The 26,329-nt window shown below is 54.6% G+C and overlaps 9 protein-coding genes across 9 annotated transcripts; 5 read left to right on the top strand and 4 right to left on the bottom strand.

The window, feature by feature from the left end:
- Positions 1 to 1,182: 1,182 nt before the first annotated feature.
- Positions 1,183 to 4,744, top strand: M406DRAFT_346995 (uncharacterized protein; the record flags this gene model as incomplete). Its single annotated transcript, XM_040922243.1, has 3 exons — positions 1,183 to 1,433; positions 1,572 to 3,240; positions 3,577 to 4,744. 3 exons carry the CDS (start codon positions 1,183 to 1,185, stop codon positions 4,267 to 4,269), a joined length of 2,613 nt encoding a protein of 870 aa, XP_040774061.1. The 3' UTR covers positions 4,270 to 4,744.
- Positions 4,745 to 5,251: 507 nt separating this feature from the next.
- M406DRAFT_261990 (uncharacterized protein) lies at positions 5,252 to 6,712 on the bottom strand (the record flags this gene model as incomplete). The annotated part of the gene is made up of 2 exons (XM_040917484.1): positions 5,252 to 6,408; positions 6,526 to 6,712. The coding sequence occupies 2 exons, from the start codon at positions 6,710 to 6,712 to the stop codon at positions 5,252 to 5,254; spliced, it is 1,344 nt and encodes a 447-aa protein (XP_040774060.1).
- A 2,231-nt stretch (positions 6,713 to 8,943) lies between these two features.
- M406DRAFT_48782 (uncharacterized protein) lies at positions 8,944 to 10,290 on the top strand (the record flags this gene model as incomplete). The annotated part of the gene is made up of 4 exons (XM_040924375.1): positions 8,944 to 8,992; positions 9,068 to 9,228; positions 9,314 to 10,009; positions 10,084 to 10,290. The coding sequence occupies 4 exons, from the start codon at positions 8,944 to 8,946 to the stop codon at positions 10,288 to 10,290; spliced, it is 1,113 nt and encodes a 370-aa protein (XP_040774059.1).
- A 2,073-nt stretch (positions 10,291 to 12,363) lies between these two features.
- On the bottom strand, positions 12,364 to 12,831 carry M406DRAFT_261512 (uncharacterized protein; the record flags this gene model as incomplete). Its single annotated transcript, XM_040917444.1, has 1 exon — positions 12,364 to 12,831. One exon carries the CDS (start codon positions 12,829 to 12,831, stop codon positions 12,364 to 12,366), a length of 468 nt encoding a protein of 155 aa, XP_040774058.1.
- A 672-nt stretch (positions 12,832 to 13,503) lies between these two features.
- M406DRAFT_346993 (uncharacterized protein) lies at positions 13,504 to 15,779 on the top strand. The gene is made up of 4 exons (XM_040922242.1): positions 13,504 to 13,571; positions 13,865 to 14,217; positions 14,335 to 14,707; positions 14,793 to 15,779. The coding sequence occupies exons 1-4, from the start codon at positions 13,517 to 13,519 to the stop codon at positions 15,599 to 15,601; spliced, it is 1,590 nt and encodes a 529-aa protein (XP_040774057.1). The 5' UTR covers positions 13,504 to 13,516; the 3' UTR covers positions 15,602 to 15,779.
- An 804-nt stretch (positions 15,780 to 16,583) lies between these two features.
- M406DRAFT_261299 (NAD(P)-binding protein) lies at positions 16,584 to 17,664 on the top strand (the record flags this gene model as incomplete). The annotated part of the gene is made up of 2 exons (XM_040917429.1): positions 16,584 to 16,715; positions 16,822 to 17,664. 2 exons carry the CDS (start codon positions 16,584 to 16,586, stop codon positions 17,662 to 17,664), a joined length of 975 nt encoding a protein of 324 aa, XP_040774056.1.
- A 1,006-nt stretch (positions 17,665 to 18,670) lies between these two features.
- M406DRAFT_73728 (uncharacterized protein) lies at positions 18,671 to 19,510 on the top strand (the record flags this gene model as incomplete). The annotated part of the gene is made up of 1 exon (XM_040925650.1): positions 18,671 to 19,510. One exon carries the CDS (start codon positions 18,671 to 18,673, stop codon positions 19,508 to 19,510), a length of 840 nt encoding a protein of 279 aa, XP_040774055.1.
- A 1,152-nt stretch (positions 19,511 to 20,662) lies between these two features.
- On the bottom strand, positions 20,663 to 23,937 carry M406DRAFT_292705 (uncharacterized protein; the record flags this gene model as incomplete). Its single annotated transcript, XM_040919045.1, has 3 exons — positions 20,663 to 21,582; positions 21,639 to 23,734; positions 23,819 to 23,937. 3 exons carry the CDS (start codon positions 23,935 to 23,937, stop codon positions 20,828 to 20,830), a joined length of 2,970 nt encoding a protein of 989 aa, XP_040774054.1. The 3' UTR covers positions 20,663 to 20,827.
- Positions 23,938 to 24,400: 463 nt separating this feature from the next.
- Positions 24,401 to 25,835, bottom strand: M406DRAFT_356928 (uncharacterized protein). Its single transcript, XM_040923557.1, has 3 exons — positions 25,242 to 25,835; positions 24,880 to 25,169; positions 24,401 to 24,812 (listed from the first exon to the last, which is right to left on the bottom strand). The coding sequence occupies exons 1-3, from the start codon at positions 25,282 to 25,284 to the stop codon at positions 24,465 to 24,467; spliced, it is 681 nt and encodes a 226-aa protein (XP_040774053.1). The 5' UTR covers positions 25,285 to 25,835; the 3' UTR covers positions 24,401 to 24,464.
- Between the last annotated feature and the right edge of the window lie 494 nt (positions 25,836 to 26,329).

The following is a 26,329-nucleotide window of genomic DNA, read 5'->3' as shown; positions in this document are numbered from 1 at the left end:
AATGTGCCTCCGAAATAGAACCCGATTTTTCTTGAAGTCCAAGGACGGACTTGGGAACGCTCGCAGTCGACTTGCACGACCTCTTATAGAGTCATCTGCCCCTGGTGCTTGACACCTGTGGCTGCTTATGATGATCTATGACCACCACTAGGGAATGCAACCGTCATGGGCATACCAATACCCCAGTCCAGCATATGAGAGACCTTGGGATGACATAAAATCTCCGATACACAGGACAATACGATATGAGAGAGAGAGAGAGAGAGAGAGAGAGAGAGAGGTGTGGAAATCCTTATGGTAGCGACCATCTCGTGGGTGGTGTTGCACACTTCTGTCCGACGATGCGATTTGCAGACACTCTTCTCCAGCCTTCCCGTGCTCATCGGCCAGATAGGAAATGCTCTCTTCGACGTAAGACCGTGCGCGACTTGTCATGGAGGGCACTCGTAAGTTGCTGGTTTCTGGGAGCAGGTAGGTCAAAGCACACGTGAGGACCCTCACCGCAACATCTGCTGGAGAATACCAGCACTGCCCTTCCACCGCTATGTCGTAGGGATGCAAAGCTTGTATCTACAGTGAAGACAACAGCTCTGCATGGTACATGCATGACGGACTGTCCCTATCGTAGGCTGTGCAGAAGGAGGACGCAGCAACTGGCCTGCCCCAAAGACGCTCAGGTATTGATTTTCCCATTTGTGAACGGCCTTTAGTCGATGCAATGGCGTGAGTCATCTGTAATGTTGTAATGTGAGTTGCATGCACTGTTCTGAGGAAGATGTTTCTCATGATTGAACCTCAATGTCCATGGCCGAAGTTGAAAAGGGTCTTGGTGAGGTTCGTGATTACGTAAGTCCTGACATGACCGAAAGAGGACTAGTGGACAAATTTTAGCTTGATTCTGCCTTTTGCACCCGGCAGGACCTTTACTGCCACTGTCAGTGACAAGAGGTTCAAAGGTCTCCGTTTCTCCCTTGGAACTTTACCCAGGCAAGAAAGCCCCCCCATCCCCCCCATTGCGCGCGAGGCCAACGCGACGAGCAAAGTCGCGACGAACCACCACCTTGCCGCTCAACTATTGAAAATCATTCGACCACTTCTTGGAATCGCCCTAGATCCCCCTCCCCGCCCGCAGCCTCGACCTGCCTCGAGTGCATCCCGCCAAAATTTCGCTGGGCTGTCACAATGGCCTCGCCTGCTGAGGCTGCTGTGCAGGTCAATGGCCATGCTGCTGCAGCTGCTGCTGGCCCGGGGCCGTCGTCTCCATCAGAGTCTCAACTCGACGGTCCCACCACCACCAAGCGCAAGCGTGAGGCCAGCGACGATGGATCAACAAAACTCGATGATGCTAACGGGGTCACACCGGTCGTCAATGATGATCAGCTACTCCGCGACGAGAGGACATTGATTCGCGACTATTTTGATGTGCTTCAAAGGTACGCGACAAACCCTTTTCCTTTCCTTTTCTTTTTCTTCTACGTCTGCAAGGTTTTCGCTTTTTCCTTCTCATGATTCCATGCCCACATTGCCCTGCATCCAACGGCCACTCTTTACTGAAAATTACATCTTTTTAGATACGACACGACGCCCTCCATCCTCAAGCGACCATTACCAGATGCTTCTACCGCCGACGAACCCCAGTCTAAGCGACACAAGTCCGATGAGGATGTCTCTACACCCCGGTGCATTGAGGACAAGGTCAATTCGGATGCCTACAAGTTACTTGACCAGCTCGTTCTGGACCTCAAGAAGGTTATCGATGATCGTGCTGTTGAGCTGCGATCCGCAGAACCTGCCGACGGCGCCACCAATCTTGACGATGACGACCTCATCCAGCTCAACAAGCTGAAGGAGAAAGCCCTCGATATGCACCACCGGGAAATGTCTTATCCCAGCAATGCGCCAACCACCGATGCTGATACCTCTGAGAATTTCGATGATCTCGTGCAAAAGCCCGCCGCTGACAACACAGTTCTGACCGTCTTCGGCCAAGCACCACAAGGACGACACCTGTTTTCCAGTCTTCCGAAACGGCACCATGGCGGGGATGCAGGCGGCGCGCCTAAGCCGCTGACCGATGCGCAACTCCCGTATGGTTTGTCCACGACAACCGTCCTTCCGCCAGCAGTGCAACAGAAACCCACTCGAGTGCCGACCTTGGGTGAACTATTTCCCTCACAAGCCACGTTTCCCCCTGTGGAGGCACCGAAATCGTCCAAGGCGCACAACAAGGGCAAGCTGTTGGGGTTCTATCACCCCGAGCTGGCAGAACAGGCGACACACCGCCACGACAAGGACTCGTATTTTGTCAAGGAGCTCACTACCGGCGTCTGGTTGGACTACAGCAATGCAACGCCGGGCCGCAGGGACAAGGATCACCAACGGGATATGACGCTTGACCAGAAGCCTTCTTCCTCTTCTTCGATTGACGTCGAGATCACGGAGATGGAAGCTCTGTTCCGCGGCGCCTTCTCGAGCTTTGCACCGGAGAAGGACGACGGTGGTGCGGTCATTTCGTCGGGCGAGGTTGGCCGTGTGTGGTACCAGCGCCTAGGATACCGGTACATGCAACAGCTGATCGCCGCTGAACTGGCTGACGACGTAAACGCCGAGGCGGACCCTTCAGTTGCTATCACCGACATCGAGGAAGAAGAGATTGCCAAGGCTATTGAGAATTGGGATGACAGCCTCGTCGACCCGAGCCTGACTGGTGATGATGAGGCGCTGGCCAAGAAGACGGAGGTAGAGAAGGAGCTCGATGACACTCTGCAGGAGATTTCGGATCTCATCGAGACGTTGTCATCCTACCAGAGAAACCGACATCTGACATTGCCGACCAGCCAGAACCGGGGCGCGGCTGACCCCACCAAGCCCGATAACATGCTTGGCTCGCCATTCCAGGAGCCCTCTGAGGAAGAAAGAGAGACATACGAGATGCTTAAGGACCAGCTTGCAGTGATTGTCTCCGGCCTGCCCCCGTATGCCGTGGCTCGCCTGAACTCCGACAAGCTGGAGGAGCTGAGTGTGAGCACCAAGATTGAGGTGAGGAGCGACGTGTACAAGGGTGTGATGGAAGAGGATGAGGCCGCCGCGAGGCTCCGGCAGCACCAGCAGCAACAAGCGGCGCAGGCCGCACAGACCCCGAGACAGCCACAACGGACCCCGAGCTACCAAAACGCCACGCCGTACCAATCCGGCCAGCAGTTTAATCACCGCCAGTTCCAGATGCCCAACCAGACACCAGTGCCTGTACCGAATCATTATCGTCAATCTCCTGTGCGCAATCACATACCCCCATCCTACTCGCGCCAGATGTCGGTTCCCATACCGGGCATGCCAACCCCTCAGCAACGGCCACCGACAGGCCAGCCCTTTGCGAGACCGAACGGATGGAATCCTCAGCAGTCCATGCAGCCACTTAGGAATTATGGTACGCCGGGTGCTGTTCCAGCGTATCAGGGCACCCCAGGCCAACAACAGCCACAACAGCGACCGGCTTCCAATTATCAGCAGCATGTACAGCAGCAGCCTGGCACGCCTGGTCGCTATGGTCAAGGCTATCCAGGTTATACCCCGCAGCAGCAGCCACAGCCCGGTATGCAGCCTCAATATCAACAACAGCCTGGCAACATGACGCCGCACATGAATGGAACGATGCAGACGAGGACTATGTCTCCACAAATGTCACCACCATACCAGAGCGCGCAGGGTTATTCGCCACGACCTGGCCAACCGCCTATGCCTCAGGCGCGGCCTTCTTACGGGACGCCCGGACAGCCAGGTGGACATCCTACAGGCATTCCTCGCTATCCTTCGAATGGTGCGCAGCCCAGCTCTCAAAGTGCTGGGCCGGCAGTGGCGCAGCAGCCTGCATGGGCTGGTCAGATGTCACCGGAGCAGCGGTATCAACATCAACTGCAGCAAAGGAACCAAGCCATTGGACGCATCAATCAATTTAACGAGAAGATGCAGCAAAGCCACCACGCTGGTTCTGCGAATCATCACGGTGTTGCCGGCCTAGGCGGGATCGGCCTTGGAGGGCCTCCCGTAGATTATCAGAAGCTGGCACAATTCCGAGCCAATATGCCCGGCGGCATAGGTCAAACCTCACCAAGTCCTAGGCTGTCGGGCGCGGCTGCACCACCTCCCCCTGCTGGCATGAACGGTGTACCTCAACAGATGACGTCGCCGAGCCCGGGTCCCATGCAGGGAGCCACACCCTCGCCAGCACCGTCTGCAAATGTACAGGCGAAACCACCAACTCCTGTCTGATACCTATCATACCGGACGGGATTATCAAAGCTAGATGTTAGACGGAAAAGATTGGGATGAGTGTACGATGTCACAGCATCATGGGAGATTTTTGGGGCGGGGCGGAGGGGGCAGACATTCTTTGACAAATCCCCATACCCGGGTCAAGTCGCGGCGTTCTGAGAGTTTTGACCTTCTGTCTGGCTTGTTACCAGTTTTGTTCTTTAAAATGGGAGGGATTGGTCATGTTCTTCTCTCTATCTCTGTTGGGCTGAAGAGGCAGATCACTATGCTTTTGATTCAAAGGACCCGGGGGGGGAGGGGGCAGGAAAGCGGAGTTCAATACGGTTGTGTATGTTGTTGCGCGTACCTCCCTATACCATATCCATCCCCCTTTTTACCGGGTGGACTATGTACAAGAATCTTTCCTTTCCTTTCTCTCTTCTTCTTGTTGCTAGGCCTTGATGTGGATATTATGTAATTGAAGAATGCAGCCACCGCTAATAGAAACAAATCCGGTTCCCGTTCCATGGTCCCTCCCCCCCCCCCCATCCGGCTTTTTCCCCCTTCCATTTTCGACTATCGTGGGCATTTCTTTAGTTGGATGTATAGTCAATCCAGTTTCCTATGGGCTTGGACTCTTTTTGCATTGCTCTCCCTTGCGCACACATAATGAAGATTATTTGGTCACAGAAGATCACAGGGCATACGTATTTTAAGTGATCAGCTGGCGATAGTACTTATACACCTTAGCGCGGTAGAATTTCTGCACAAGGCTGAAGAAGAGTCTTGAGTGGAGTTACTTTATTTTTTTTTTTTGCTTCTTTCTGTCCCTCCTTTCGTTGCGCAACGCTCATCACACAATGCAAACTGATGATCATCATATAACAAAAAGTCTCGGGTATCATTTTTTCTTGCATGAAAACGCTCGCCAAGAGGAGAGGCGGCGGCGGCAACAATACATCTTTGCCCGTTGTACCACGGCCAGCAGCACTTATGTCCCTCACACCAACGTGGCCTGCTTGGCTTTTATTTCTTCCTCCCCTTTTTCTTTTACTTGTGCAGATCCGCCGCCGGTCACGTACTCCCTCCACATATGATACAGCTCGAAGCCGATCTCGATGGCGATGAGCACGATGATGATCCACTCGAGGCGGGCGCTGTGAGTGGAGTGTAGCATCTCACGAAAGGTCTCGAGCATGGAGTCGGCATAGTCCATGCGCTGGTTGAGGACGCGGATGCGCGAGGGGACATCGAGGGCCTTGCCGACCTGGTCGTAGATGCTGTCGAGCTTGAGCTCGGCGCGCTGGTCCCAGAATTTGTCGGGCAGGGAGTCGGTCAGCTCCGAGAAGAAGTTGAGCTGGGATCGCAGGCGCAGCAGCTCGCCCGTGCGCTGGAGGATCTCGGGCATGCGCACGCGCAGCCGGCCGCTCTCGAGCTGGGCGGGCAGCTCCTCGGTCCGCTCGAGGTAGGCGCTGAGGAGGGTCTCGAGGACGGCGACCTTGGTGCTCCGGGCCAGGCCGGACGAGAAGGCGATCTTGGCGCGCCCGATATCGGTCGGGTCGAAGTCGGCGGCAGCCCCCTCATCGCGCCGGGTGCCCAGCACGACCATGTCGCCACGCATCAGGCTCCACGACGTGGCCGGGTCCATTTCGAACTCGAGCTTTTCCGTCATGTCATCCCGGTCCATCTGCGTCAAGTACGAGTTCTGGTGGGCAGACGCGAGGAAGCCTGTGGCGAGCTCGATGCCCTTCTCGGGCGGCAGGCTCCAGGTGACGACAGTGCCGGTCTCGAAGATGAAGAAGTCGCCAGGCCCGCCGCGCACGCCGGCGTGGACAACCTCCTCGTCGTCAAAGTCCAGGCCGTCTGGGTCGATCAGGTAGTGCTGGTCCTGGAGGGAGCGCACGACGGCCTTCATGTCGAAGGACTCAGCGACGCAGATGGCGCAGATGGTGGTGCTATAGTCCTTGCCCGGTTCGCCCTGTCCGCCGCGCGTGGCCTTGGGGGGCTTGCCGCTGGACCGCTGGGCAAGCGAGGCCACGCGGCGGAGTGGGTCGCGGAGCTTTCTCTTGGTGGCGCCACTGCTATTGCTGCCATGGCTGCTGCTGCCACTGCCTCCAGCACCAGCTGGTCTAGCCGTCTTCCTCCTGCTGCTCCCTCCTCCATGTTGGCTGATCTGCTGCTGTTGAGCTTGTTGTTGTTGAGCGTGGTCGGGCCGTGCCTCCGAGGTTCCGAGGTCAGTCGAGACAATCGGGGGGGAGGTTGTGCTGGCGTCACCGCTGCCATCCTTGGAGAGCCGCAGATTTGAGGTGAAGAAGAAGCGCTGGCGAGGTCGGAAGGCGGCCGAGGTCTGGTGGAGGAGGGAACGCTGACTGCAGGAGAGAGGGCGTGAGGCGGTAGACCGGGCTGCGGCGTGGAAGCCGTGGCAGAGGGTTGCTGCTACCTGGGTGTGAGGGAAGCGCATGTTGGTGCCGTATCAGCCATTGAAGGGCCCCAAAAGGTTACAGTTATGATGACATGGAAGTGGTAGTAGGGTGGCTTCCCTGGAAACTTAGGTTTGTCGCAGGAGGGTTGCTTTGCTGGAAATGGTGTCGTGTCGCAGGGACAATCAGAAGGCAGTAACAGGAAAAAAAAAGAAGGAAAAAAAGAAGCGTTTTGACGTAGCCAAGAGAAAGAGATGCTTATCGTTATCGTAACGCCTGCCTGCAGTTGGCCAATAGCATAACACCGCGGTTTAGGTCCAAACACCACTAAACCTTTGGGTGATCCTCAGCATTACCCCCAGCAAGCCCCCCCCCCGGGACCAAGACCAGAACCGCGGCCAGGTGGACCATGACTTTCAGTGATGGACATTAGTTGTGCTACGGTTAAGTTAAAAATACATTCTTTCTGCGCTTGTACTTGCAGCTTGACAATATGTTTGTGCACTGCCCATTCCACAACATTGTTCAGTCAGGGACAATAAATGGATTCTTGACTCGAGGTCTAGGGCAAATTCAGACCCACCCTAGATTAATCCAGTCAGCACACTTACCCTAGACTGTCACATCTGGGATTTGCACGCCAACTTGGTTGAAGCCATGGAGAGACTTCCACCACTGTACCACACACCATCAGCATTGACCCGAGCAGCTAATACTTGCATGCTCACACGTCTTCCCCCCCCCCCCCCTCTTTTTGTTTTTTTTTCTTCATTCATTCTCTCTTGCTTTTTCTCACGTCTTCGGTCTATCTTTCTCTTTCCTTTTTCTGTCTTTCTTTTCCCTCGCCAGCCTGAAATTGGAAGTCTGTATTGACGTATTTTCGTTTCACTCCTCGGATCGCGGCAGTCCCGATGCGCTGTCAGCAATAAATAACATGCCTACGTCAGGGCACATGCATTGTCGATCAATTAGAAGGAGCGAGTAGGGGTGCATGCGGGGAAGACGCCACAAATCCGGAGAAGCTCACCACCGTATGAATACTTTGGGTTTAGGAACAGCAAATATTGCTTGACAACCATGGGCTGACTCTCAGGCCTCAGTGGTTAGCCTCAACCATGAAAGTAGAGGGCGATGCACCGGGCGGCCATACTGCACCCCCAAGGTCCAAAAACGTCTGCACAAACCTCAGAAGAGTAGTACCAATGAACCCCTGGCCAATTCATGTCGTTAAGGCCGTATCAAGTTGATCATCCGTGTATGACTACTACACGTCTGCATGACATGTAATGGCTGTGCAACGCTGGAGTATTGGTACGTCAAGGCGACACCAAAGAGTGAAGTTCATACCCAGGCACATACAAGTCATTGAAACTTGCAAGTGCCTTTCCCTTCTCCCTCCCCTCCTCGACGTGGTGGTACCTTCCTCTCCTGAGAATGAACGAGAAAGAGTGGAGTTCATTGTCACACACCCTTTTCCTTCCTTTTTCTTCTTGCATCGAGCCATGCCTGCCGAACGTACGTACTCACCTACCCAGCTCAAGCCACCCACATTCTTTCACTCAGTTCCCTCGAGTGCGATCGATCGATGATTTATCCATCCACCCACCCTCCTCCTTTACCGTAATCCCTCCTGCTGAGACCCCACCTATTGTTTGTCACAGTGCCACGATAGGCTTATTACCGCTGGGTGCCGCCGTTACATGCACTAAACGCGCCCCGCAACGGCAGCTGCAGACCCTGCACATCACCCCACCCGCGACCTGACATCACGAGGCATTGTCTCGACGCTTCATGTCGTCACCCTCCCTTTAGTCGACAACACGCCAACACACCAACGCCCACATACAGCACAGACTTTCATACACACAAGGCCACCAGCTAACCCTGTGTGGTGCTGCAAGAAGAACGGTGGTGAGATGATCTGGATATACAAGTCTATATCGATATATTTCATCTTTATACATATATATATATGCTCTACCCCTCTGCCCTTGATCTTGCAGTCTGCACGCGCTCACTCCTGCCTGCCCCTTTCTCTCCCATTCCCCTGCCCTTCAACTTTGATACCTCCTCTAACGAGTGATCTCCCCATTTCTCGAGACATTTGACACTGCTAAACTTACTCACCCACACCTGCAATCACCCCCCTCTACCCCTCCCCACTTTCCCCACACTTACCACCAACATCATCACCTTGACCACAATCACGATGCAGTCAGTACTGTACGGGCCCACGGCTTACGATGGCGCATTCAAAGGTCTAAAGCCCACCATGGATCCCAAGGAGCACTTTTACAGGCGTTTTGAAGCCCAAGCAACAGGTTGGCCCCCCCTCCATTATTTTTCCATTATCGATGCGGGTATCTGAACTTGAACTGATTCGCGTCTCTGCTTAGCTCTCCAGGATGACATCGCAAACCTAGGCAACATAGCCGTCACGGGCGGCGAGCGCAAGGACGCCACCGACCACATCCTCGCCTCCATCTCCCGTCTCACAAACGAAGTTTCGGACGCATCAGAGTTCGCTCCTGCGCGTGATCAGATGATTTACACCCAGGTATGTGAAGGCGTTTCCTAACCGGCAAGGGTACAAGGATGGCACCACCAACGAAGCTCACTCGCTCACGCATCCATGCACACAGGCTCTCAAGGCACTCCGCGAACAGCTCAATATCCAGACCTCTCGACTTGGTCCAGACAGGAGTCGCTTTTCTTTCAGCTCCAAATCCAAGGAGAAGTTCTTGTCGTCCTCCCCGCCAATTAACAAAGACCCAGCTGTTGGGGACGACGAGAATGATATTGCTGTCTCCGCGTCGGAAGAGGACGGCCTCGGCGACTTGCCCAGATTCGACAACACCAAGAGCAAGAACTACAATGCCGAAATGGCCTCCCAGACCGGCATCGGCATCCGCAAGCCGTCTTTCTCCGCCGCCCGCGACATTGATATCTCATCCCACCAAGAGATGCACATCATCCTGCCTGCGACAGCCAGCCGAGCTACTACCTCGGGGAGCATCACAGATCTGCAGCGGTGCGTGCTCGACATGTCGGTGCCTACTCTGCACCAGAAGGACGACGAGTCCACCAAGAAGAGACGCCCCAAGGCAAGCCCGTTTGCCAGCCTCGCCATCAAGAACATATCGCAAAGCCTGATCATCGCCGGCCATGTGGCGGGCCCAGCGCACATCACCGGCGTTAAGGACTCCGTGCTCGTGGTGAACGCGAGGCAGGTGCGGATCCATGAGTGTGAGAATGTCAGCGTGTATCTGTGGGCAGGCAGTCGGCCTATCATCGAGGATTGCAAGGGGGTGAGATTTGCAGAGATCCCAACCTGCTACGTATGTCTTGGTCACCCCGATTTAGCCCTATCTATCTGTCTGTCCACAGCCAACAGGAGAACTGACATGCCCAGCAGTTGACTAATGGTCAGGAACCTCCGAACAACCAATGGAACCAGGTCGACGACTTCAACTGGCTCAAGACTGAGGCCTCGCCCAACTGGAAGACCATCACGGCGCAGGACGATGCGCACATCCTTGCAGAGTTCTGGGAGACAACCGTGCGGGGCGGGCCGTCGCTGAGCACAAATGACATCCTCAGAAAGGCGGGAGTCCTGTAGAAGACTAAAAAGAAAAAAGACAGACGGCGCTGGTTTTTGTGTGCAAGATCTTTGCCTGGATTTCGATTTCCTGAGGTGTGTTTCCAAACCAGCTTGCAAGGCGTTGGGTTGGACTCGGGAAGGGAGCATCACAAGGCGCACCAAGGGCGGAAATTCCAACTATTAAGCAAGCATATGGAGCGAAATTCAAGTCAGCCGAAACCTGTGGCATTTAACGGCGAGGAGTAAAAGCCCAAAGAGCAAGCAGTATTTGATTGAAGGGGTATCATAATCAAGCAGTCTCTTCCTTGCGCGTCCCCTTGACCTCCATGAGTATCCACTCACTATGTCTAAAACCATCATGACTTGCATCAGGGCATATGACTTTGGCCCCAAGGACTGCCGGTCGCCTCGGCCCGTGAATTTCTCACAGTCAGATCCGCATCAAGCTGTCCTCTGGCCCTTCAGAACGTGCCCGAGCGCCGTGAGGGTAGCCTCTGCGTAACACCTCATCCCACCGTCCTACTCGTGTCCCCTTCGCAGGTATGGCCATGATCATGGCCATCAACCGTGCCACCGAGCTGTGCCCGGGGCAAGGATACCTCTGGGATCGGATCGTCCAGGCTGCCGGCTAACCGGTGCCTACGACTGAAGCGCGCACTCCTCGCTCTTTGGTTTCTTGTCGCAGTCTATGTCGACAACGCCTTGGTAGAGTGGTGTCTTGGGGTCATTACCCTGCGGTGGCAGGCAGGGGGGAGTCTCGACCGGTTCCTGTGTTGCAGCCGGGAAATAATTGCCGCCGTCTTCCATCAGTGCCTCAGTGACGGCTGCGCCCACCGTGGTGGTCACGATGTTTGCCACGTCGGGGCGGGTTTCGTGGGCTGGCGCTTCTGGCTCGCTGATGGAATTCACGATACTTCGGAGAATGGCTTCGATGACAGGAGTGAGTGGCTCCACGAGTAGATTCCCAACTGGTTCGTCCCGGTCGGATGGATTGACTGAGAGCTCGGTATTATCCACGGCTGTCAAGGCATTGGCACTTGGGAGCCTGTCCTCGACGGGGAAATGAAGGCCGTCTTGTGGAAGAAGCACGGTAGGGAATGAGCTGCTCGTATCGACTTTGAGATGAGGATGAGCGCTCAGTGGGCCCGCTGCATTCTTCTCGCCCTCGTTGACGGTGGAAAGATGATTGTCTAGTGGTGTACAGGCGAAATCAACACTGCCTGCCTTGATACCAGTCTGTGGAACAGATTGTACCTCCGATCCAGTTATTGCGATATCATCATCAGCCCTTGTGTTATCTGCGATAGACTGCTGGCTAACCAGCAGTGACGGACCGTCCTCCGTCTCGACTATGAGGCCGTGATTGTCTGGTGGATGGACATGATGAGGTGTCAGGTCGCCTACATCGGCCGCAGGGCGAGAGGCTCCCTCTTCTTCTTCTTTGTTCCGCACACCGTCCTCTCTGTCCCGGGCAGCATCCACAAATAGAGGCTGAGATACCATGAAAATCAGTGAGTCCTTGAAGGTATGGTCTTGGCTGACTGGCGACGGATCAGCATGTAGATTTTCCTCGCCCACGCCATCGTTGTTTAATTTTCTCCTCTTGCAGACGGGTTCATCCTCGGAGACGAGACTGCTTCGACGACGGCGAGACAGACGGTTTGGATATTGTGACTCAGAATTGGTTGCCAGTGAGACCGTCGCGATATCTCCTGCGCTTTGTATGGAATACGCTTCAGGGTGTCCACGACGCATCGGCACATTCCCGACACCTTGGTCGTGGTTGTCTGGTCGGGGGTCCGTATGAGGATACTGGCCATTGCTTGCAGGTGAGGCCAGCTCTTCAGCTGCTCCCACTGAGGCGCCTCCCCCACCACGCAGGATAGTCTCCCCGCCATTCATCTGGACGGTGCACAGTACAGAGTCGAAGAGCTGATGATGCTGAACGGCCGGCACTCTATTCTCAGAGGCCCAGTCAAAGGATATGTCCATTGAAGCCACATCCTCGTCCTCTTCTTGGTCTTTTTCAACAAGCTGCAGCTCCTCTTGAGGAATGACAGCAACATCAACAGGCGCGGGGCCTTCTGGTCTCTAACCTGAAGCGCCCTCGGCAGAATGTGATCCCGTACCACCCATCTCGACGTCACCACCGTCAGTATTGGTCTCCTCCGCGGCGAACTGGAGCCCATACTCCTTCAGTCTTCCGAGCGCAGCCCGCTGCTTTTCGATGTGCGCCTTCAGCTCTGCGATCTCGGCCTCCTGCTCGGGAATGGTGCGTTTTATGTCGGGGAGGGTGTGGACTGCAGCGCGGGCGCGCTGGATCTTATGCTTGAGCGAGTCGGTCGCCGTGGGCAGGTCCTTCGGGCGCACACCCTCGTCCTGGTCTCTGGGGCGAGGATTTGAAGGGTCAGTCGTCTCTGGGGCGGGTTGAGAGACGTAGTGAATGCGGGAGAGGATGGTGGCGAGCTCGGAGGGAATGTCGATGGAGTCGGGGGAAAGGCCCGCGGGGAGAGTATAGGGTTGGCCTTCGCCGTCTGCGATTTGTTGTTGAGGGACCATCTCGATATTGTGTTCCTCCACGTGCAGATTAAAGAAGAGAGAGAAGAACTCGAGTTTATAGAGTTTGGGAAAGTCCTGTTCGATAGGGAATGGGACAATAGAGGAGTCTGTCGAATGCAGTCGAATCTGTTCGAAATAGCGAAACAATGCGAGAAGCCTATGGCAAGACGATGACAGAGCTGCTGCCGCAAGACCCGATAGATGGCCTAGAGCAACGATGATATGATGAGAATCAGCAATAAACGTGTCGCGTCCAACTGGGGCAAATGGCCTGTCTGCAGGACGGGTCGGTTGTACGCACGATCGAGTCCAGCGTCGATGGAGTGATGGTTTGGTGGATCGCATTTGGTGGAGATCAGGTCTGGGATTGGGCGCAATAAGTTACAGTGGGAAATCTAGCGAGGGATGCCCCGCGGCTTATCGATAACAGAGCTACCAGCAGTACTTAGGCAGGAAAGTGGCCGAGAGAACAGCGTCATGTCATGTCATGCCAGGGTAGTCGAGACCAGAATAACCCCACCATAAAATCACGCAGGAAAACGGGTGATGAACAAGATCGATCCATCGTAATCCAAAACATCCTCTTCTATTTATACCACTCACCCCTAGAATTTCCTGCCACCTTGGGCCACGCTTTCACTCCCGTTCCCCTTCCCTATTGCTATCCGTCTGAAACCCTGAACCCATGTCTAAGAGAAAGGCAGACGAGATGACGAAGCCAGAGCAAAACGCCTGTCTCAGTACGTCCAGTCCCAACTTCACTTTACCCCTCCCATGTTCATCGAAGCCCCTCCTCCCGTGATGCACCACCACCCCTTTGCTCCAACATGGACACGGCCGTCAAGGTGCAAAGGCAGAGGCAGAGGCAGAGCGATGTGATGCACCAGTCGCGATCGCCTCCTCGCCTGGAAAGAGACAACAGCAGCACTGCCAGACCTGGACGCACGCGCCCGGACTACCTGCTCGTCTCCTGCCTCGTCCTCATTTGCCTTGAGCTGTCCTGGCTGATCCTAATGCTTCTACGCATTTACAGTCGTCATTGATGGCTGGGGTGTCCCCTCGGCCGACTCCCCCAAGAATGGCGATGCCATTACCAACGCCAAGACCCCCGTCATGGACGAGTTCGCAAAGTCGTCCACCGGCTACACCGAGCTCGAGGCTTCGTCGCTGGCCGTCGGTCTGCCCGAGGGCCTCATGGGCAACTCTGAGGTCGGCCACTTGAACATCGGCGCCGGCCGTGTGGTCTGGCAGGATGTCGTGCGCATCGACCAGTCGATCAAGAAGGGAGAGTTTGCGAGCAACGAGGTCATCAAGAAGACGCTGGAGGCAGCCAAGAATGGCAACGGGAGACTCCACCTCTGTGGTCTGATCTCCCATGGTGGTGTGGTATGTTTCAACTTGCAGCCCTTCCATGATATCAAAAACACACGGGGGGAGCTGTTTAGTCCTGCGTAAGAAGGACAATCAGAGGAGCGAGAGCTGATGGTTATCGACGAAAAATAGCATTCCAAGCAGGAGCACCTGTATGCCCTGCTCAAGGCCGCCAAGGCGGCCGAGATTCCCAAGGTCTACATCCACTTTTTCGGCGATGGCCGTGATACCGACCCCAAGTCTGGCGCCGGCTATATGCAGGAGCTTCTCGACACCATCAAGGAGATTGGCACCGGCGAGCTGGCGACCGTCGTGGGCCGCTACTACGCCATGGATCGTGACAAGAGGTGGGAGCGGGTCGAGCTCGCCATGAAGGGTATGATCCTGGGCGAAGGCGAAGCCAGCAGCGACCCTGTGGCCACTGTCAAGGAGCGTTATGAGAAGGGCGAGAACGACGAGTTCCTCAAGCCCATCATCGTGAACGGCGACGAGGCTCGCATCAAGGGTAATAACGAACCTCTCCCCAAGCTTTCTTCCAGTCCAATTGACTGGAGGTACCCGGCCCCCCCTTGCTGACGCTTTGATGATAGATGGCGACAATGTCTACTTCTTCAACTACCGATCCGACCGTGTCCGACAGATCACCCAGCTTCTCGGAGACGTCGACCGTTCGCCGCGCCCTGACTTCGCCTACCCCAAGATTAACCTCGTCACCATGACGCAGTACAAGGTCGACTACCCGTTCGAGGTTGCCTTCAAGCCCCAGCACATGGGCAACGTCCTGGCCGAGTGGCTGGGCAAGCAAGATGTCGAGCAGGTGCACATCGCCGAGACGGAGAAATACGCCCACGTAACCTTCTTCTTCAACGGCGGCGTCGAGAAAGTCTTCCCCCTCGAGACCCGTGATGAGTCGCAGGACCTCGTGCCCTCCAACAAGTCCGTCGCCACCTATGACAAGGCGCCCGAGATGTCGGCAGCCGGTGTTGCCGACCAGGTGGCCAAGCGCCTGGGCGAGCACAAGTTCCCCTTCGTCATGAACAACTTTGCGCCTCCCGACATGGTCGGCCACACTGGTGTGTACGAGGCCGCCCTGGTGGGAGTGGAGGCCACCGACAAGGCCATCGGCAAGATCTACGAGGCATGCAAGAAGGAGGGCTACGTCCTGTTCATCACAGCCGACCACGGCAATGCCGAGGAGATGAAGTTCCCTGACGGCAAGCCTAAGACGAGCCACACCACCAACAAGGTGCCTCTGATCATGGCCAACGCGCCCGAGGGCTGGAGTCTCAAGAAGGGCGACGAGGGTGTGCTGGGCGATGTTGCGCCGACGGTGCTGGCAGCCATGGGGCTGCCGCAGCCCGAGGAGATGACGGGCAAGAGCTTGCTTGTCAAGTCATAGACTTCCACGTCGCTCCTTGTGATTGTGTGTGTTATTGATTGGGCACAAAAAAAGAGAGAGAGCATTACCGTGAGAGGAGCGTTGGGGTTTGGGGATTGAGCTGATCATGGATACAACATACATGACACTATATACTAGACGAACTGGGATAGAAATCCTGCGATGAGATCCTGCAATGAAAAAAAGAAGATAAAATACCCGAGGTCAAGGACGTCGATTCAGAACATAAAGATCGTGCTTCCCTGCATCCAGTCTATCGGTCGAAACTTTATTTTCCCTTTCAATTCTGCGTGTACGTATGACGACGGTCTCTGCAGAAGTCTGGACCCCAAATTTTAACGTTGTACTGGGACACCTTGACTCAATTCGGCTTTTTGACGATTTTAAAGGCCGAACGATCTCACGTAGATCATCCCATCATAGCCATCCATCCAGCTGAATAGTCTGGTGCCCAGTAAGATCCCCTTTCGGCAATTGTAACAGTGCCTCTCATTGGTCAGGCTTTGGTGCTGGACAAAAAAATACCGAAGGCTCCGCAAGTGTCCCGCCTGCATGGATTGTCATTGCTCGATTTGCTTTGGAAGAATGCAATAACTTGTTCAGCCCCAAATCCTACATACATAAGCTAGACGTGGCTTTTTCCTGATTTGGTTTCTTGTAACATCGGACCCACGGACTGCCAGCGGGGCCCGACCATGTGTAGACGACGAATGGGTTGGGATTTTTAGCCGCATGAAATGGAGATGGAGGATGGATGAGTGCCAAGTGGGCATGTATAAAAGGGAGGGTCGTGATACTGACCAGAGGAAGGGGTTTCTGTTTCCACTGGATCTTCGTCTTCTTCCTCGTCATCCTGCTTCTCCTCCTTCTCCTCGCTGTCATATACTTACTTAGACAGAGTGGGCTCCTCCCGTCCAAGTCACAGACATCAAGACTATATAGAATCTTCAAAAAAGAAAGAAACAAGGAAACAAGAGTCACCATGACAAGCACAAAGACAAAAGTCCAGAAGCCGGGCAAGCCTCCAAGCCAAGGCCTCGCTAGCACATGGACGCAGGCGTTTCCTCCCAAACCCAGCTTCACAGAGGCTTCCTTGCCAGACCTCACCTCTCAGGTAACTCCTATCATTATCATTGCAGCTTCCCTCTGCTGCGCTCCTTTTTAACCCTCTCTCTCTTCTAACCTGTCGTGCCACCTCGCTCCACCTTGCCCCATCACAGGTCTACATCGTAACAGGCTCCAACGTCGGCGTAGGCTACGAGGTAGCCCGCATCCTGTACTCCAAGAACGCAAAGGTGTACATGGCGGCGCGGTCCAAGCCCAAGGCCGAGCGGGCCATCAAGACCATCCAGGAGGCGCACCCATCCTCGGAGGGCGAGCTGGTGTTCCTACACCTCGACCTCTCGGACCTGCGCATCGTCCGCCAGGCCGCGCAGACCTTCCTGGAGAAGGAGACGAAGCTGCACGTGCTGTTCAACAACGCAGGCCTGCAGGCCATCACAGACGACAAGGGCGAGCAGCGCACCGCGCAGGGGTTCGAGGTGCACCTGGGCGTCAACGTGCTGGGGCCATTCCTGTTCACGCAGCTGCTCACGCCGGTGCTCGTCGCGACCGCCAGCGCAGAGAAGAGGCCCAACACGGTGCGCGTCGTGTGGGTCAGCTCGTCCGGCACCGAGATCGGCGGCGAGCCGTCCAAGGGGATGAGCCCCGAGTATGTCGACTACTGGCCCCAGCTGTCGCCCCTGGATCGGTACGGGGTGAGCAAGGCGGGCAACTGGCTGCACGGGGTCGAGCTGGCCAAGAGGCTGAAGAGCCAGGGCGTCATCAGCATCCCGCTGAACCCCGGCAACCTCAGCTCGGACCTGTATCGCGACTGGGGCTGCCTGCTCAAGACGGTCCTGAGCACGCTGATGCTTCATCCGGTTGTGTACGGCGCGTACACGGAGCTCTGGGCCGGGCTGAGCGAGGAGGTTACTATTGAGAGGAGTGGCGAATGGGGTAAGACTTTGAATTTAAAAAAAAAAGAAATCCATCCTGGGCTTTTGAAACGAAAGAACATATGACTGATGAAAGTACTTTTCCTTTCTAGTGATTCCTTGGGGGAGATTTTACCCGCTGCGAAAGGACCTGCTTGAGGCTACCAAGTCTGAGGCCGAGGGAGGCAATGGACATTCGGCCAAGTTTTGGGAATGGAGTGAGGAGCAGGTCCGGGAATTTCTCTGAAAGGGGATGTGGTTGATGATGGGTTTACAGGCATGAGAAGGATAATGACTGACCATAAGATGTGATTGTGGACGTTTAGAAAGGGCTGTTGTCAGTTACCATTGAATACCTACTTTAAGAGAATATATGATGTCTCGCAATATACAGAATGGCTGTTTTCGAGCCCTGCCTACCATTATCCCACCCATATCTGAAGTATTCCGACCCCAAAGACAAAAAGAAGAAATGCACTTGAGGTCAAAATGCTACTATTGGCAGTCCACAATTCCGTTACTGGCAGGCTTCTGTCTACCAAAAAGCCTCAATGATACTGATCATATGAACTCCTCATTATTTCTGACTTGCCTTTTCTGACTAGACTTCATAACTAGCTTGTTCTGCATAGGGCCACGCCAAACAAATTTGAGTAGCAACGTAGGGAACGAAGTTAATCTCCCCTTCTTGTCTTTGGTGGTTATCAATCATCTTTCTTTGTTGTTGGTTCCGCAACAGACAGGTTTCTTTATGCCCTTTGTTCAAGTAGCCATGGGCTTCAGCTCGCTGAACCCGACATGATTGTTCGTGAACAATCCGGATAGCATAAAGCTATTGTTCTCCACGGTGTCGAGTGTCTTTCCATGCTCATAAATACTGGGCTCCGTTCGCAACGAGAATTGACTGCAGTGTCCTTCTCTCCACATCCTGCTGGACTTGGATATCTATCTCTCTTGTGTGACGCATCTGCACTCCTGAGAGGAAAAAGGTTCTGGTAAGCAAGCCTCTCAGAACTACACTACAGATCCCAAACAACCACAAAACCTGTCTTCCAAGTCTCCCCTCAAGCAGCAACAGCGCAATTGATACATGATGGCCCAGCCCACCGCATCTCCCCAAGGCACAACCATGCCCACCTCTCCTCAGCACTGGTCCACTGTGGCAGCCGTCTTCATCGTTCTCTTCGCCCTCGCTGTCCTTCTCCTCGGCACCTGGCTGATTCTGCGCCACCTCCGCCTCACCACCCGCAGGAAGCAGCTCAAGACCGAGGCCGCCGCCTCACCCTTCTCTTCCTCTTCTATGGATATCGAGCTCGGCCACCTCCCCGCGCCGCCTCTATCGAGAAATCCGCACCCCTTTGGCACTCAGGCCTGGCACGGCCACGAGGACATGCAGGCCTCGCAGGCAGAGCAAGACGCCCTGCAGATCGCCAGCCTCGAGAGCCAGGTCGACCTGCTCGAGCAGGCGGCCGAGATCCTCAACAAGGCGCTCGAGCTCGAGGAGGGCAGGAACAGGCAGCTGGTGCTGGAGCTTGCCGAGGAGCGCCACAAGTACCACCCTGTCGATCCCGAGGTCATGCGCCGGGCCATTGAGGAGATGCACAAGCCTATGGAACGGCCTGCCCAGACCGCGCCGTCTTCTGCTACTACTGCTGATACGACGACGACAACAACAACAACAACGAGAAGAAGGCACACGCTGCAGGCTGACAGGCTGCAGGATGTGGTCCGCAGGAACTCCAAGAAGGCGCCGGAGCGCAGGGCTCAGCTTGAGACTGCTGCGCATCTGGTGAGACCTCAGTCTGCCTCTATCGAGGATGCTGCTACTGCTGCTGATGAGGGCGTCGGTGGTGATGATCCTTTTGCCGATGACGCAGTTGTTGAGGAGGACGACGAGGCTTCTGGTGTTGATCCTTCTGTGGCGCGTGGCTGAGCCCGCACATTGCTCGGAAGAAGCTGAACTGAGCCTTTAGGAAGCGAGGCTAGCGGCACTGGGGACTGTCGTGTCGTGACACTGCGATAGTAGTTACGGAGCTACCTCACTAACCATTTATTTTTCCTAAGCCTGAGGCATCTCCTTCAAGGAGAGAACTTGCCGATTTAGCAGGACTAAAACGGAAGAGATGTTTGTTTTCTCATCGTGGTAGACAGCATTGAATGAAGTGTCGACCTGGCCCTTGATCTCGCATCACGAGCTGGGATCGTGTTTTGGAATGATGAGCATTTTGTTTCCCGGTTCGTATTTCTTTGGGTGATCATACTTATTGAAATCAAAAAACCTCTTCTGTGACGCATTCTAATCACCTTACTTGTTTGTACTTGGCATTGGTGATTACTCTCTCCATCTTTAGTTGTTCCAAGTCCGAGTGTGATCAGGCAGAAGTTTCTGAACGCTGGCGTAATTGAGCAAGTCATTCCTCATTCCCAACCACTTCAGTACTTACTAAACTGACTCCACGGCCACTGCCCTGGAAATACGATAACATTCATGACATGAAGTGACTTGCTGCTGACAGCGAGGAACTTACCACACCTTGCCTAATCACATGCACCCAACATGACTAAATCCTCCCTATACGCAAACAACAACATCCCTCCAGATCACATGTCATATAAAACTCCTCACATTCCACCTCCTCCCCGCAAGTTTTACATTCTTTTCTTTCCAAGCACCACTACCTTCTCGGAAACGTTACCTGGAACACCCACCAAGACAACCTCCCTTTCCGACACAACCGCTACCACATCACCCACACATCCTTCCTCCGAGGGAGAAAAAAAAGCAAAAAACATGACCAAAATGCTAGACTGTCCCAATGCAATGCTGCTCAGCAGCCTATTCTTGTTTATAATTGTCCAGATTACGAGTATGAGATGCCTGATCGAGGCACTGCAGTACATGCGCCAGCAAGGGATGAATGTCGACAGCAGGATAACGTATTATATGGTGACCTCGATAACGTGCTCAGCCAACATTGCAGTATTGGGCGTTCTTCTCAACCCGTTCTTGCAGTACTGGTTGATGAGAAGGGGCCACTCTCGAATTAAAGAGGCATGGAAGAAAGAGTGCTAGAGAAGAATAAGTTTAAAATGTTCAAGCTACGGCTGGTCAAGTAGTTGGAAGCAGAAACAATGGCAGTCCGAGTGACCACTACGCCTATAATGTCCATGTACAAAGAATTGCCCGTCCGTCCCAAAGCGCCGTCCCATCCCCCAAGACATGTAGATATAAATAGTAAAAGCACACACGTCAGAAGAACTTGCTCTTCAGGCCACCCAGTACCACGTTTCGTTTCTGCTTGCCCACAAACTTATTGACATCATCTGCCCAGCGAGAGCTCTGCTCCTCGAGATCCCCCACGTTATCGGTCATCAAATTCAGCTTGTCCGTCCTTTCGTTAATCTGTCTTGTCAGGTACTCGCCCCATCCCTCCTGTACTGTGCCCGGCCTTGCAGGCCCTGCCGACGCACTGGAGCCTGAGCCCGCCGCCTTTGCGGCTTGCTGTTCTGCAGCTGCGGCGTCGAGCATGCGCTTGCTGGGCGGCCTATCGGGTCCGCCGATAAGAAGGTCTAGATCCGTAGGTGAGATGTACTGCGTGCCGGAGAGCCACTGCATGTTCGAGATGGTGGGACGCGGCGGTATCGCAGCCTCAGGGTTGATGAGCTTGTCATCGTCGTTTAGCTTGTCGCGGCCCCGACCGGTGCCCCACACGGGGATGACAACCAGCTCCGATGGGCCGGCCCAGCCGATCACATCACCTGTGCACGCGATGATGTTAAGCGTATTTCGCGAGGCGTCGAGCATGGGCAATGATGCTCGGTTGATCTCTTTGAGGCCGGGTAGGCTGAACGCCCGGACAGTGTTGTCACCGAAGGTAGCGACGAGGGCGGAACCATGAGGTTCAACGTTGGCCACAGACGCTGCATTGCATATGACATCGTCGAAAGTCTTGGAGGCACCCTTGGAGCTGGCGGGTTTGAAGACACGTATTTCCGATTGGGTTACTGTACGTCATTAGCCTAAGACAGTCCGAAAGCCTAAGAGGCAGCACAGTACTTACCAGCTACAAGGACGCCGTTTACATGCTGACCACTCCTGAGGCCGCCAACAATCTCTGGCGTAGCTCCGGCAGCCCGGCCGGTCTCCGCCACGATTGGGCAGAGAGCCACCACCCTGTCGCTGAGCGAAACACTGCCCACCATCTCGACAGAATAGCTATTTCCCGACGGGAGAAGCTTGAATGTGACCACCTTGCCTTGGTCTGTACCAACGAAACACGCGATGCTGGAATAGCCGTCATCATCCAGGGTCATGACGCCAAAGTCAATCTTGACGGGATAGTCTATAGTGGCAGAGGATTTGGAATGGCCTTTGAGGAATGACGTCCTTTTCTCTTTCTTCGCAAAATCGGCCATCGACGCCTGGAAGATGATGGTAGGGCCGCGGAGGTCGATGATGCTGAAGAAGCCTCCTTCAGAACCGACAGCAACGAACCCGACATCTGACACGGCCACTGCGGAGATCGACCCCTTGGCCATCTCGTACAGCACGTACGGCTGAAGGCCCTCCTTCAGCGAGGGCTCAGCTCTTGACGTAATGTCAGACAAGTGGCCTGGGTTTGGATCCATCTCCTTGGCCTCGTCACGCCCGGCTCGCGGGTTTCCGCCCCATCGCCAGATGACAAGCTCGCCCATCTGTGTGCCCGCGGCAAAGTCGCCAGTCTTAGGGGCCAGATGCATGGCGGTCACGCTGACGTCTTCATACCTGCCAACGGCGCGGGCCATATCGACCTGGAGCTGGCCCGTGTTCTCCATCTCGTCGCCATGTCCGAGGTCCCACAGCCGAATGGTGCTGTCTGCATGAGCCACCTGAATGATGTTGCGCCCCTCATATCTGCGCCAGGGTTTTGGCGCCTCAGCGCCCCCCTTCAGTAGATCTTCTCCCTTGCTACGCTTCTCCATCATACCCAACCATCGGCCTCGATCCAAGGTCGAGACAACCACTTTCATGACGAAAGGATGCACAAATGACAGAGAGGGATGGAGTTGGTTGGTCGGGCTGATCGGGAAGCCCGAAGGGAAGCTCATGGTGATCAGCTCACCCGAATAGAGCGTCACCACAACAGCAAGAGGGTCTTGAGCACCAGCAAAGTGAGGAGAAGAGCGAGGCAGCAGGCAAAAGTCTGCAACATCCGTCCCAGGCGGTGTCGGGAGCACACTTTGACGTTTGCCCTTCAGATGATCCTCGAGGATTTGCCAGGTCGACGTGGCATAGTTTGGAGTTTGCCCAAGTTCCAGGAAGGTCAAGCCCCTCTCGGGCTCGTCCGCTGTCTGTCCGCCAGCGATCAAGAGGGCAGTGTCGTCCGGATTGTCTTTGCAGCACCACGATATCTTCACATATGGCTGGATGGGCCTGGGCGACGGTGCTGGCCGTACGGTCTGGTCGACCTTGGTCTCGTACAGGGACCTTGCCATGACTATCCTACCGTCCTTGGCGTCCCAGAATACCAGGCTTCCGTCGTCATGTGCCGTGAGGATGAATGTACCGGTCGGGTGCCACAGGGCGTGCGTCAGCCTCGGCCTGCGCACAGAGTTGACGTTTTCAGCATTGCCACCCGGGGCGCCGGGCTGCAGGACGTATTCGAAGAACTTGGTGGGCTGATTCTGCTTGAAGGAGTAGATGACGGCACCGTGAGAATAGCCTATCAACAGCTTTCCGACATCGCGAGGATGCATCTGCAGGGAGACCATTGTGACCAGGGATGCCTTGGGGTCCTTGCTCCTCCAGAAGTTGGGTATCCTGAAGGGAGAAAGCCTCCCTCGGTCAAGGTCAAAGGCGCTCACATCACCGCTCGCCTGGCCGACGATGGCCCAGTCGAGCATGGGGTCTGTGATCATGGTGACAACGGTACCGCCATAAGAACCCCCCGCAACCCTCTTGGCAGTGTCCAGATCCCATACTGCCAGCTCGCCCTTGGCATCTAGACTGACAAGCCTGTTGGCGCAGAACTGCACGGTCCTAATCGAGGCCGGTCTGTTCGGGACGAGAAACTTCTGGATGCGATCTCGGGCGAAGACATATATTTGCCCTTGGCCAAACTTGGAATCGTTCGTACCGACGGCGAGGAGGGACTGAACCGGGTCGTATGCGAGGCAGCTGTTCCAAGAGGGATGGGCCCGTCAGCTTCCATTGTCCATCATCGTCTTGACTTGAAAATCTGCGCGCGTCAGAAAGACTGACCTGATCTGAGAGTTGATTCCGAATCGCGCCTGTTCGTCTGGACTGAAGAGCTGGGGCAGGATGCTGGCAGACAGATCATTCTGCATGCCAGCCTGCTTCCCGCGCAGGAATGAAGCCATTGTCACTGCTGAGCTGGGATGAAGTGGTCACCAGTCTCCTGGGAGGTTGGGGTATTTGTCCTGGACGATTGACGACGTCGAGACTGACAGCTCTGTTCTAGGTAAGGTGTTGCTAGCTTAGTACCCTTACGTATTTAGTTGCTTGGAAAAAGGTGCAGGCTTGCTAATTTTAGGTTGTAGAGGGGTAGAAAACCCCTAGCCGGTGCAACGTCATCCCTGAAGACCAGAGCAAGAGACCTCAAATGCGGGGCCATTGAGGTCCCTGAGATGGTATGCCACGTAGCACCACCTTTTGAAAGGCGACCACCAATTCCATCTCAGTCTGCCTTTCATTGAGCATCGAATCGTCCCTCATCCTTTGTCTCATATTACTCTGTCGTGTAGTTACATGGAGCAGACGATCGTCTCACCTGAGCTCCACGGAGGGGCTGGAAGGGCTGGGAGTAGATGCCATAAACAACCTGTGTAACATAAAAATAAAAATAAAAATAAATTAATCAAATTGAAATATGATTATTTCTTCATCTCTAGGGCCTCCAAAACATCGACCAAATCGTGATGCCTTCGCCGTCTTTTTTGGGTAGGCCGTCTGAGCCGACCTTTCCCGCACCTAGGACAATCTTCCCAACATCCGTAAATCCATGCTTCAAGTACAGATCCCGAGACTCCAAGGTGGTAGCCTCAAGCCAGATCGGATGCCCATCGCCTCTTGCTCGGTTCTGCAAGTGTACAAGCAATGCACTGGCGTAGCCCTTCCGAAGACGGTCAACTGCTGATCCCATAATGAAAACGTACCAATAGCTCTTCTGCTCCTCTTTGGTGAAGGTCTCTTTAAGCTTGATCTCAGTAGCGCTAGCATACTCGAATATAACACGCTATAAAAGAATTATATTAGTTAGGGAGCTATTCCAGAGGATAGAGCTAGGGAGTATAGTATCATACTTTGAAGGGCCCAAAGCCGACATTATAAAGAGCTGAAAGCAGTCCTGCCTGCAACATCGTGAATGGGTTCTCGATTTGCGCGCCCGGCGGCATGAATAGACCGCAAGACCCGAAATCGCCCACCTCAATAAACACACCACTATTGCGCGTGCCCTGGTGAAAAAAAGCGCGGAGTAGCTTGGGCAACACCGACTGGTGTTTAGAAACGGGCAAGTTTTGAAGAAGCCATGTGTAAACCGGATCGTTCTCAAATGTAGGTGTCAAGACCTCGATGGTTCTCTCAATGTATTCTGCTCCGACAGACGGTCAGTTACAGTCCTTTCGGTCGAGATAAACGAGATAAACTACCGCGGAGGTCCCACCTTTGCCACCAGAGGTGGCTTCAAGCTTCTGCGCAGTCGCCATGCCGATGCCAAAGCAGATCGAGGCCGCTGAAGAGGAAAACTGAGCAGGATGCCAACTGTAGGGGAGCTTGATGAGGTGATTTCATCGATAGCCGCTCATCCTGGGCACGAAAGCCTCGGCAAGCTTAATTAAAGCAGCATGGACAAAGGACTTTTAGAAAAGGGTTGGGAGGTCATCATTACACAGTACTAACCCGGGCACGCCAGGCAAGCATGGCAGGGGTTGAGTGCGGCAGCTATGAACTCAGCCACCCAACAGAGTATTGTACCAACAGTGCGTTGGAGCTTTCTGTTAAGGAACTGGTCATCGGAGATTTGCTCGTCGGTGAGAGCCTCAAGCACACGCACAAATATCCAGCTCTGCAGCATAGCTGTGGCCTCCGGGCAGAAACCGTCTGTCACATCTAATTGCCTTAGGCTTTGGATCCGGATTATTGTCCACCCGCGGCATAAAGGATGTCTCTCGAGGCTGCACGGCTGGTGATCACCATGGTCGAAGCCGAGCCGATGGACCGGCCTCAGCGGTTTGTCCCGGAGGCGATAGTTGTCAAGGTATGGAAAGTGGTCCATGAGCTCTCGAAATCCCGCGGGAGAGACCGAAGATCTGATTTGGATACAGAAAACTAATAGCTTCCAGAGTGGATCTGTGGATACCTTTACTGTACCCCGTGGGGAAGTCTGTCTCTACCAGTGGTAGCCCAACCATGGCTCCCAACGCTACGTGGTCCACATACAGAAGTCGGCCATGGCCCTGAGGCAGGACCCAAAGGCGGTGTTCATCATCTTGAATGCCCAAGTATTTGTCTGGAGACGTTCACAGCCGTCTGGAGAGATCAGCTTTCGAGGTGTGTGGCTGGCGGCCCCCGGGATGATTGCGATAAGAACTCTTCACTATATTGAGATGTATGGCACCCACGTATTCCACTTGCTACGGCGACAAGAAAAGAAGGAAGAGAGAAAAGATTCGTCATACAGCCGGCTACCGCCCCTGCTCAGGACTACGGGGCATGACTATTTAGGTACGGGTACCCGCTAGGCCCCGCTCA

This window comes from Cryphonectria parasitica (genome assembly GCF_011745365.1).
Source record: "Cryphonectria parasitica EP155 unplaced genomic scaffold M406scaffold_6, whole genome shotgun sequence".
Classification (NCBI taxonomy): domain Eukaryota; kingdom Fungi; phylum Ascomycota; class Sordariomycetes; order Diaporthales; family Cryphonectriaceae; genus Cryphonectria; species Cryphonectria parasitica.
The sequence above is the reverse complement of the archived record's forward strand: the minus strand, read 5'-3'. Positions and strand labels throughout refer to the sequence as shown.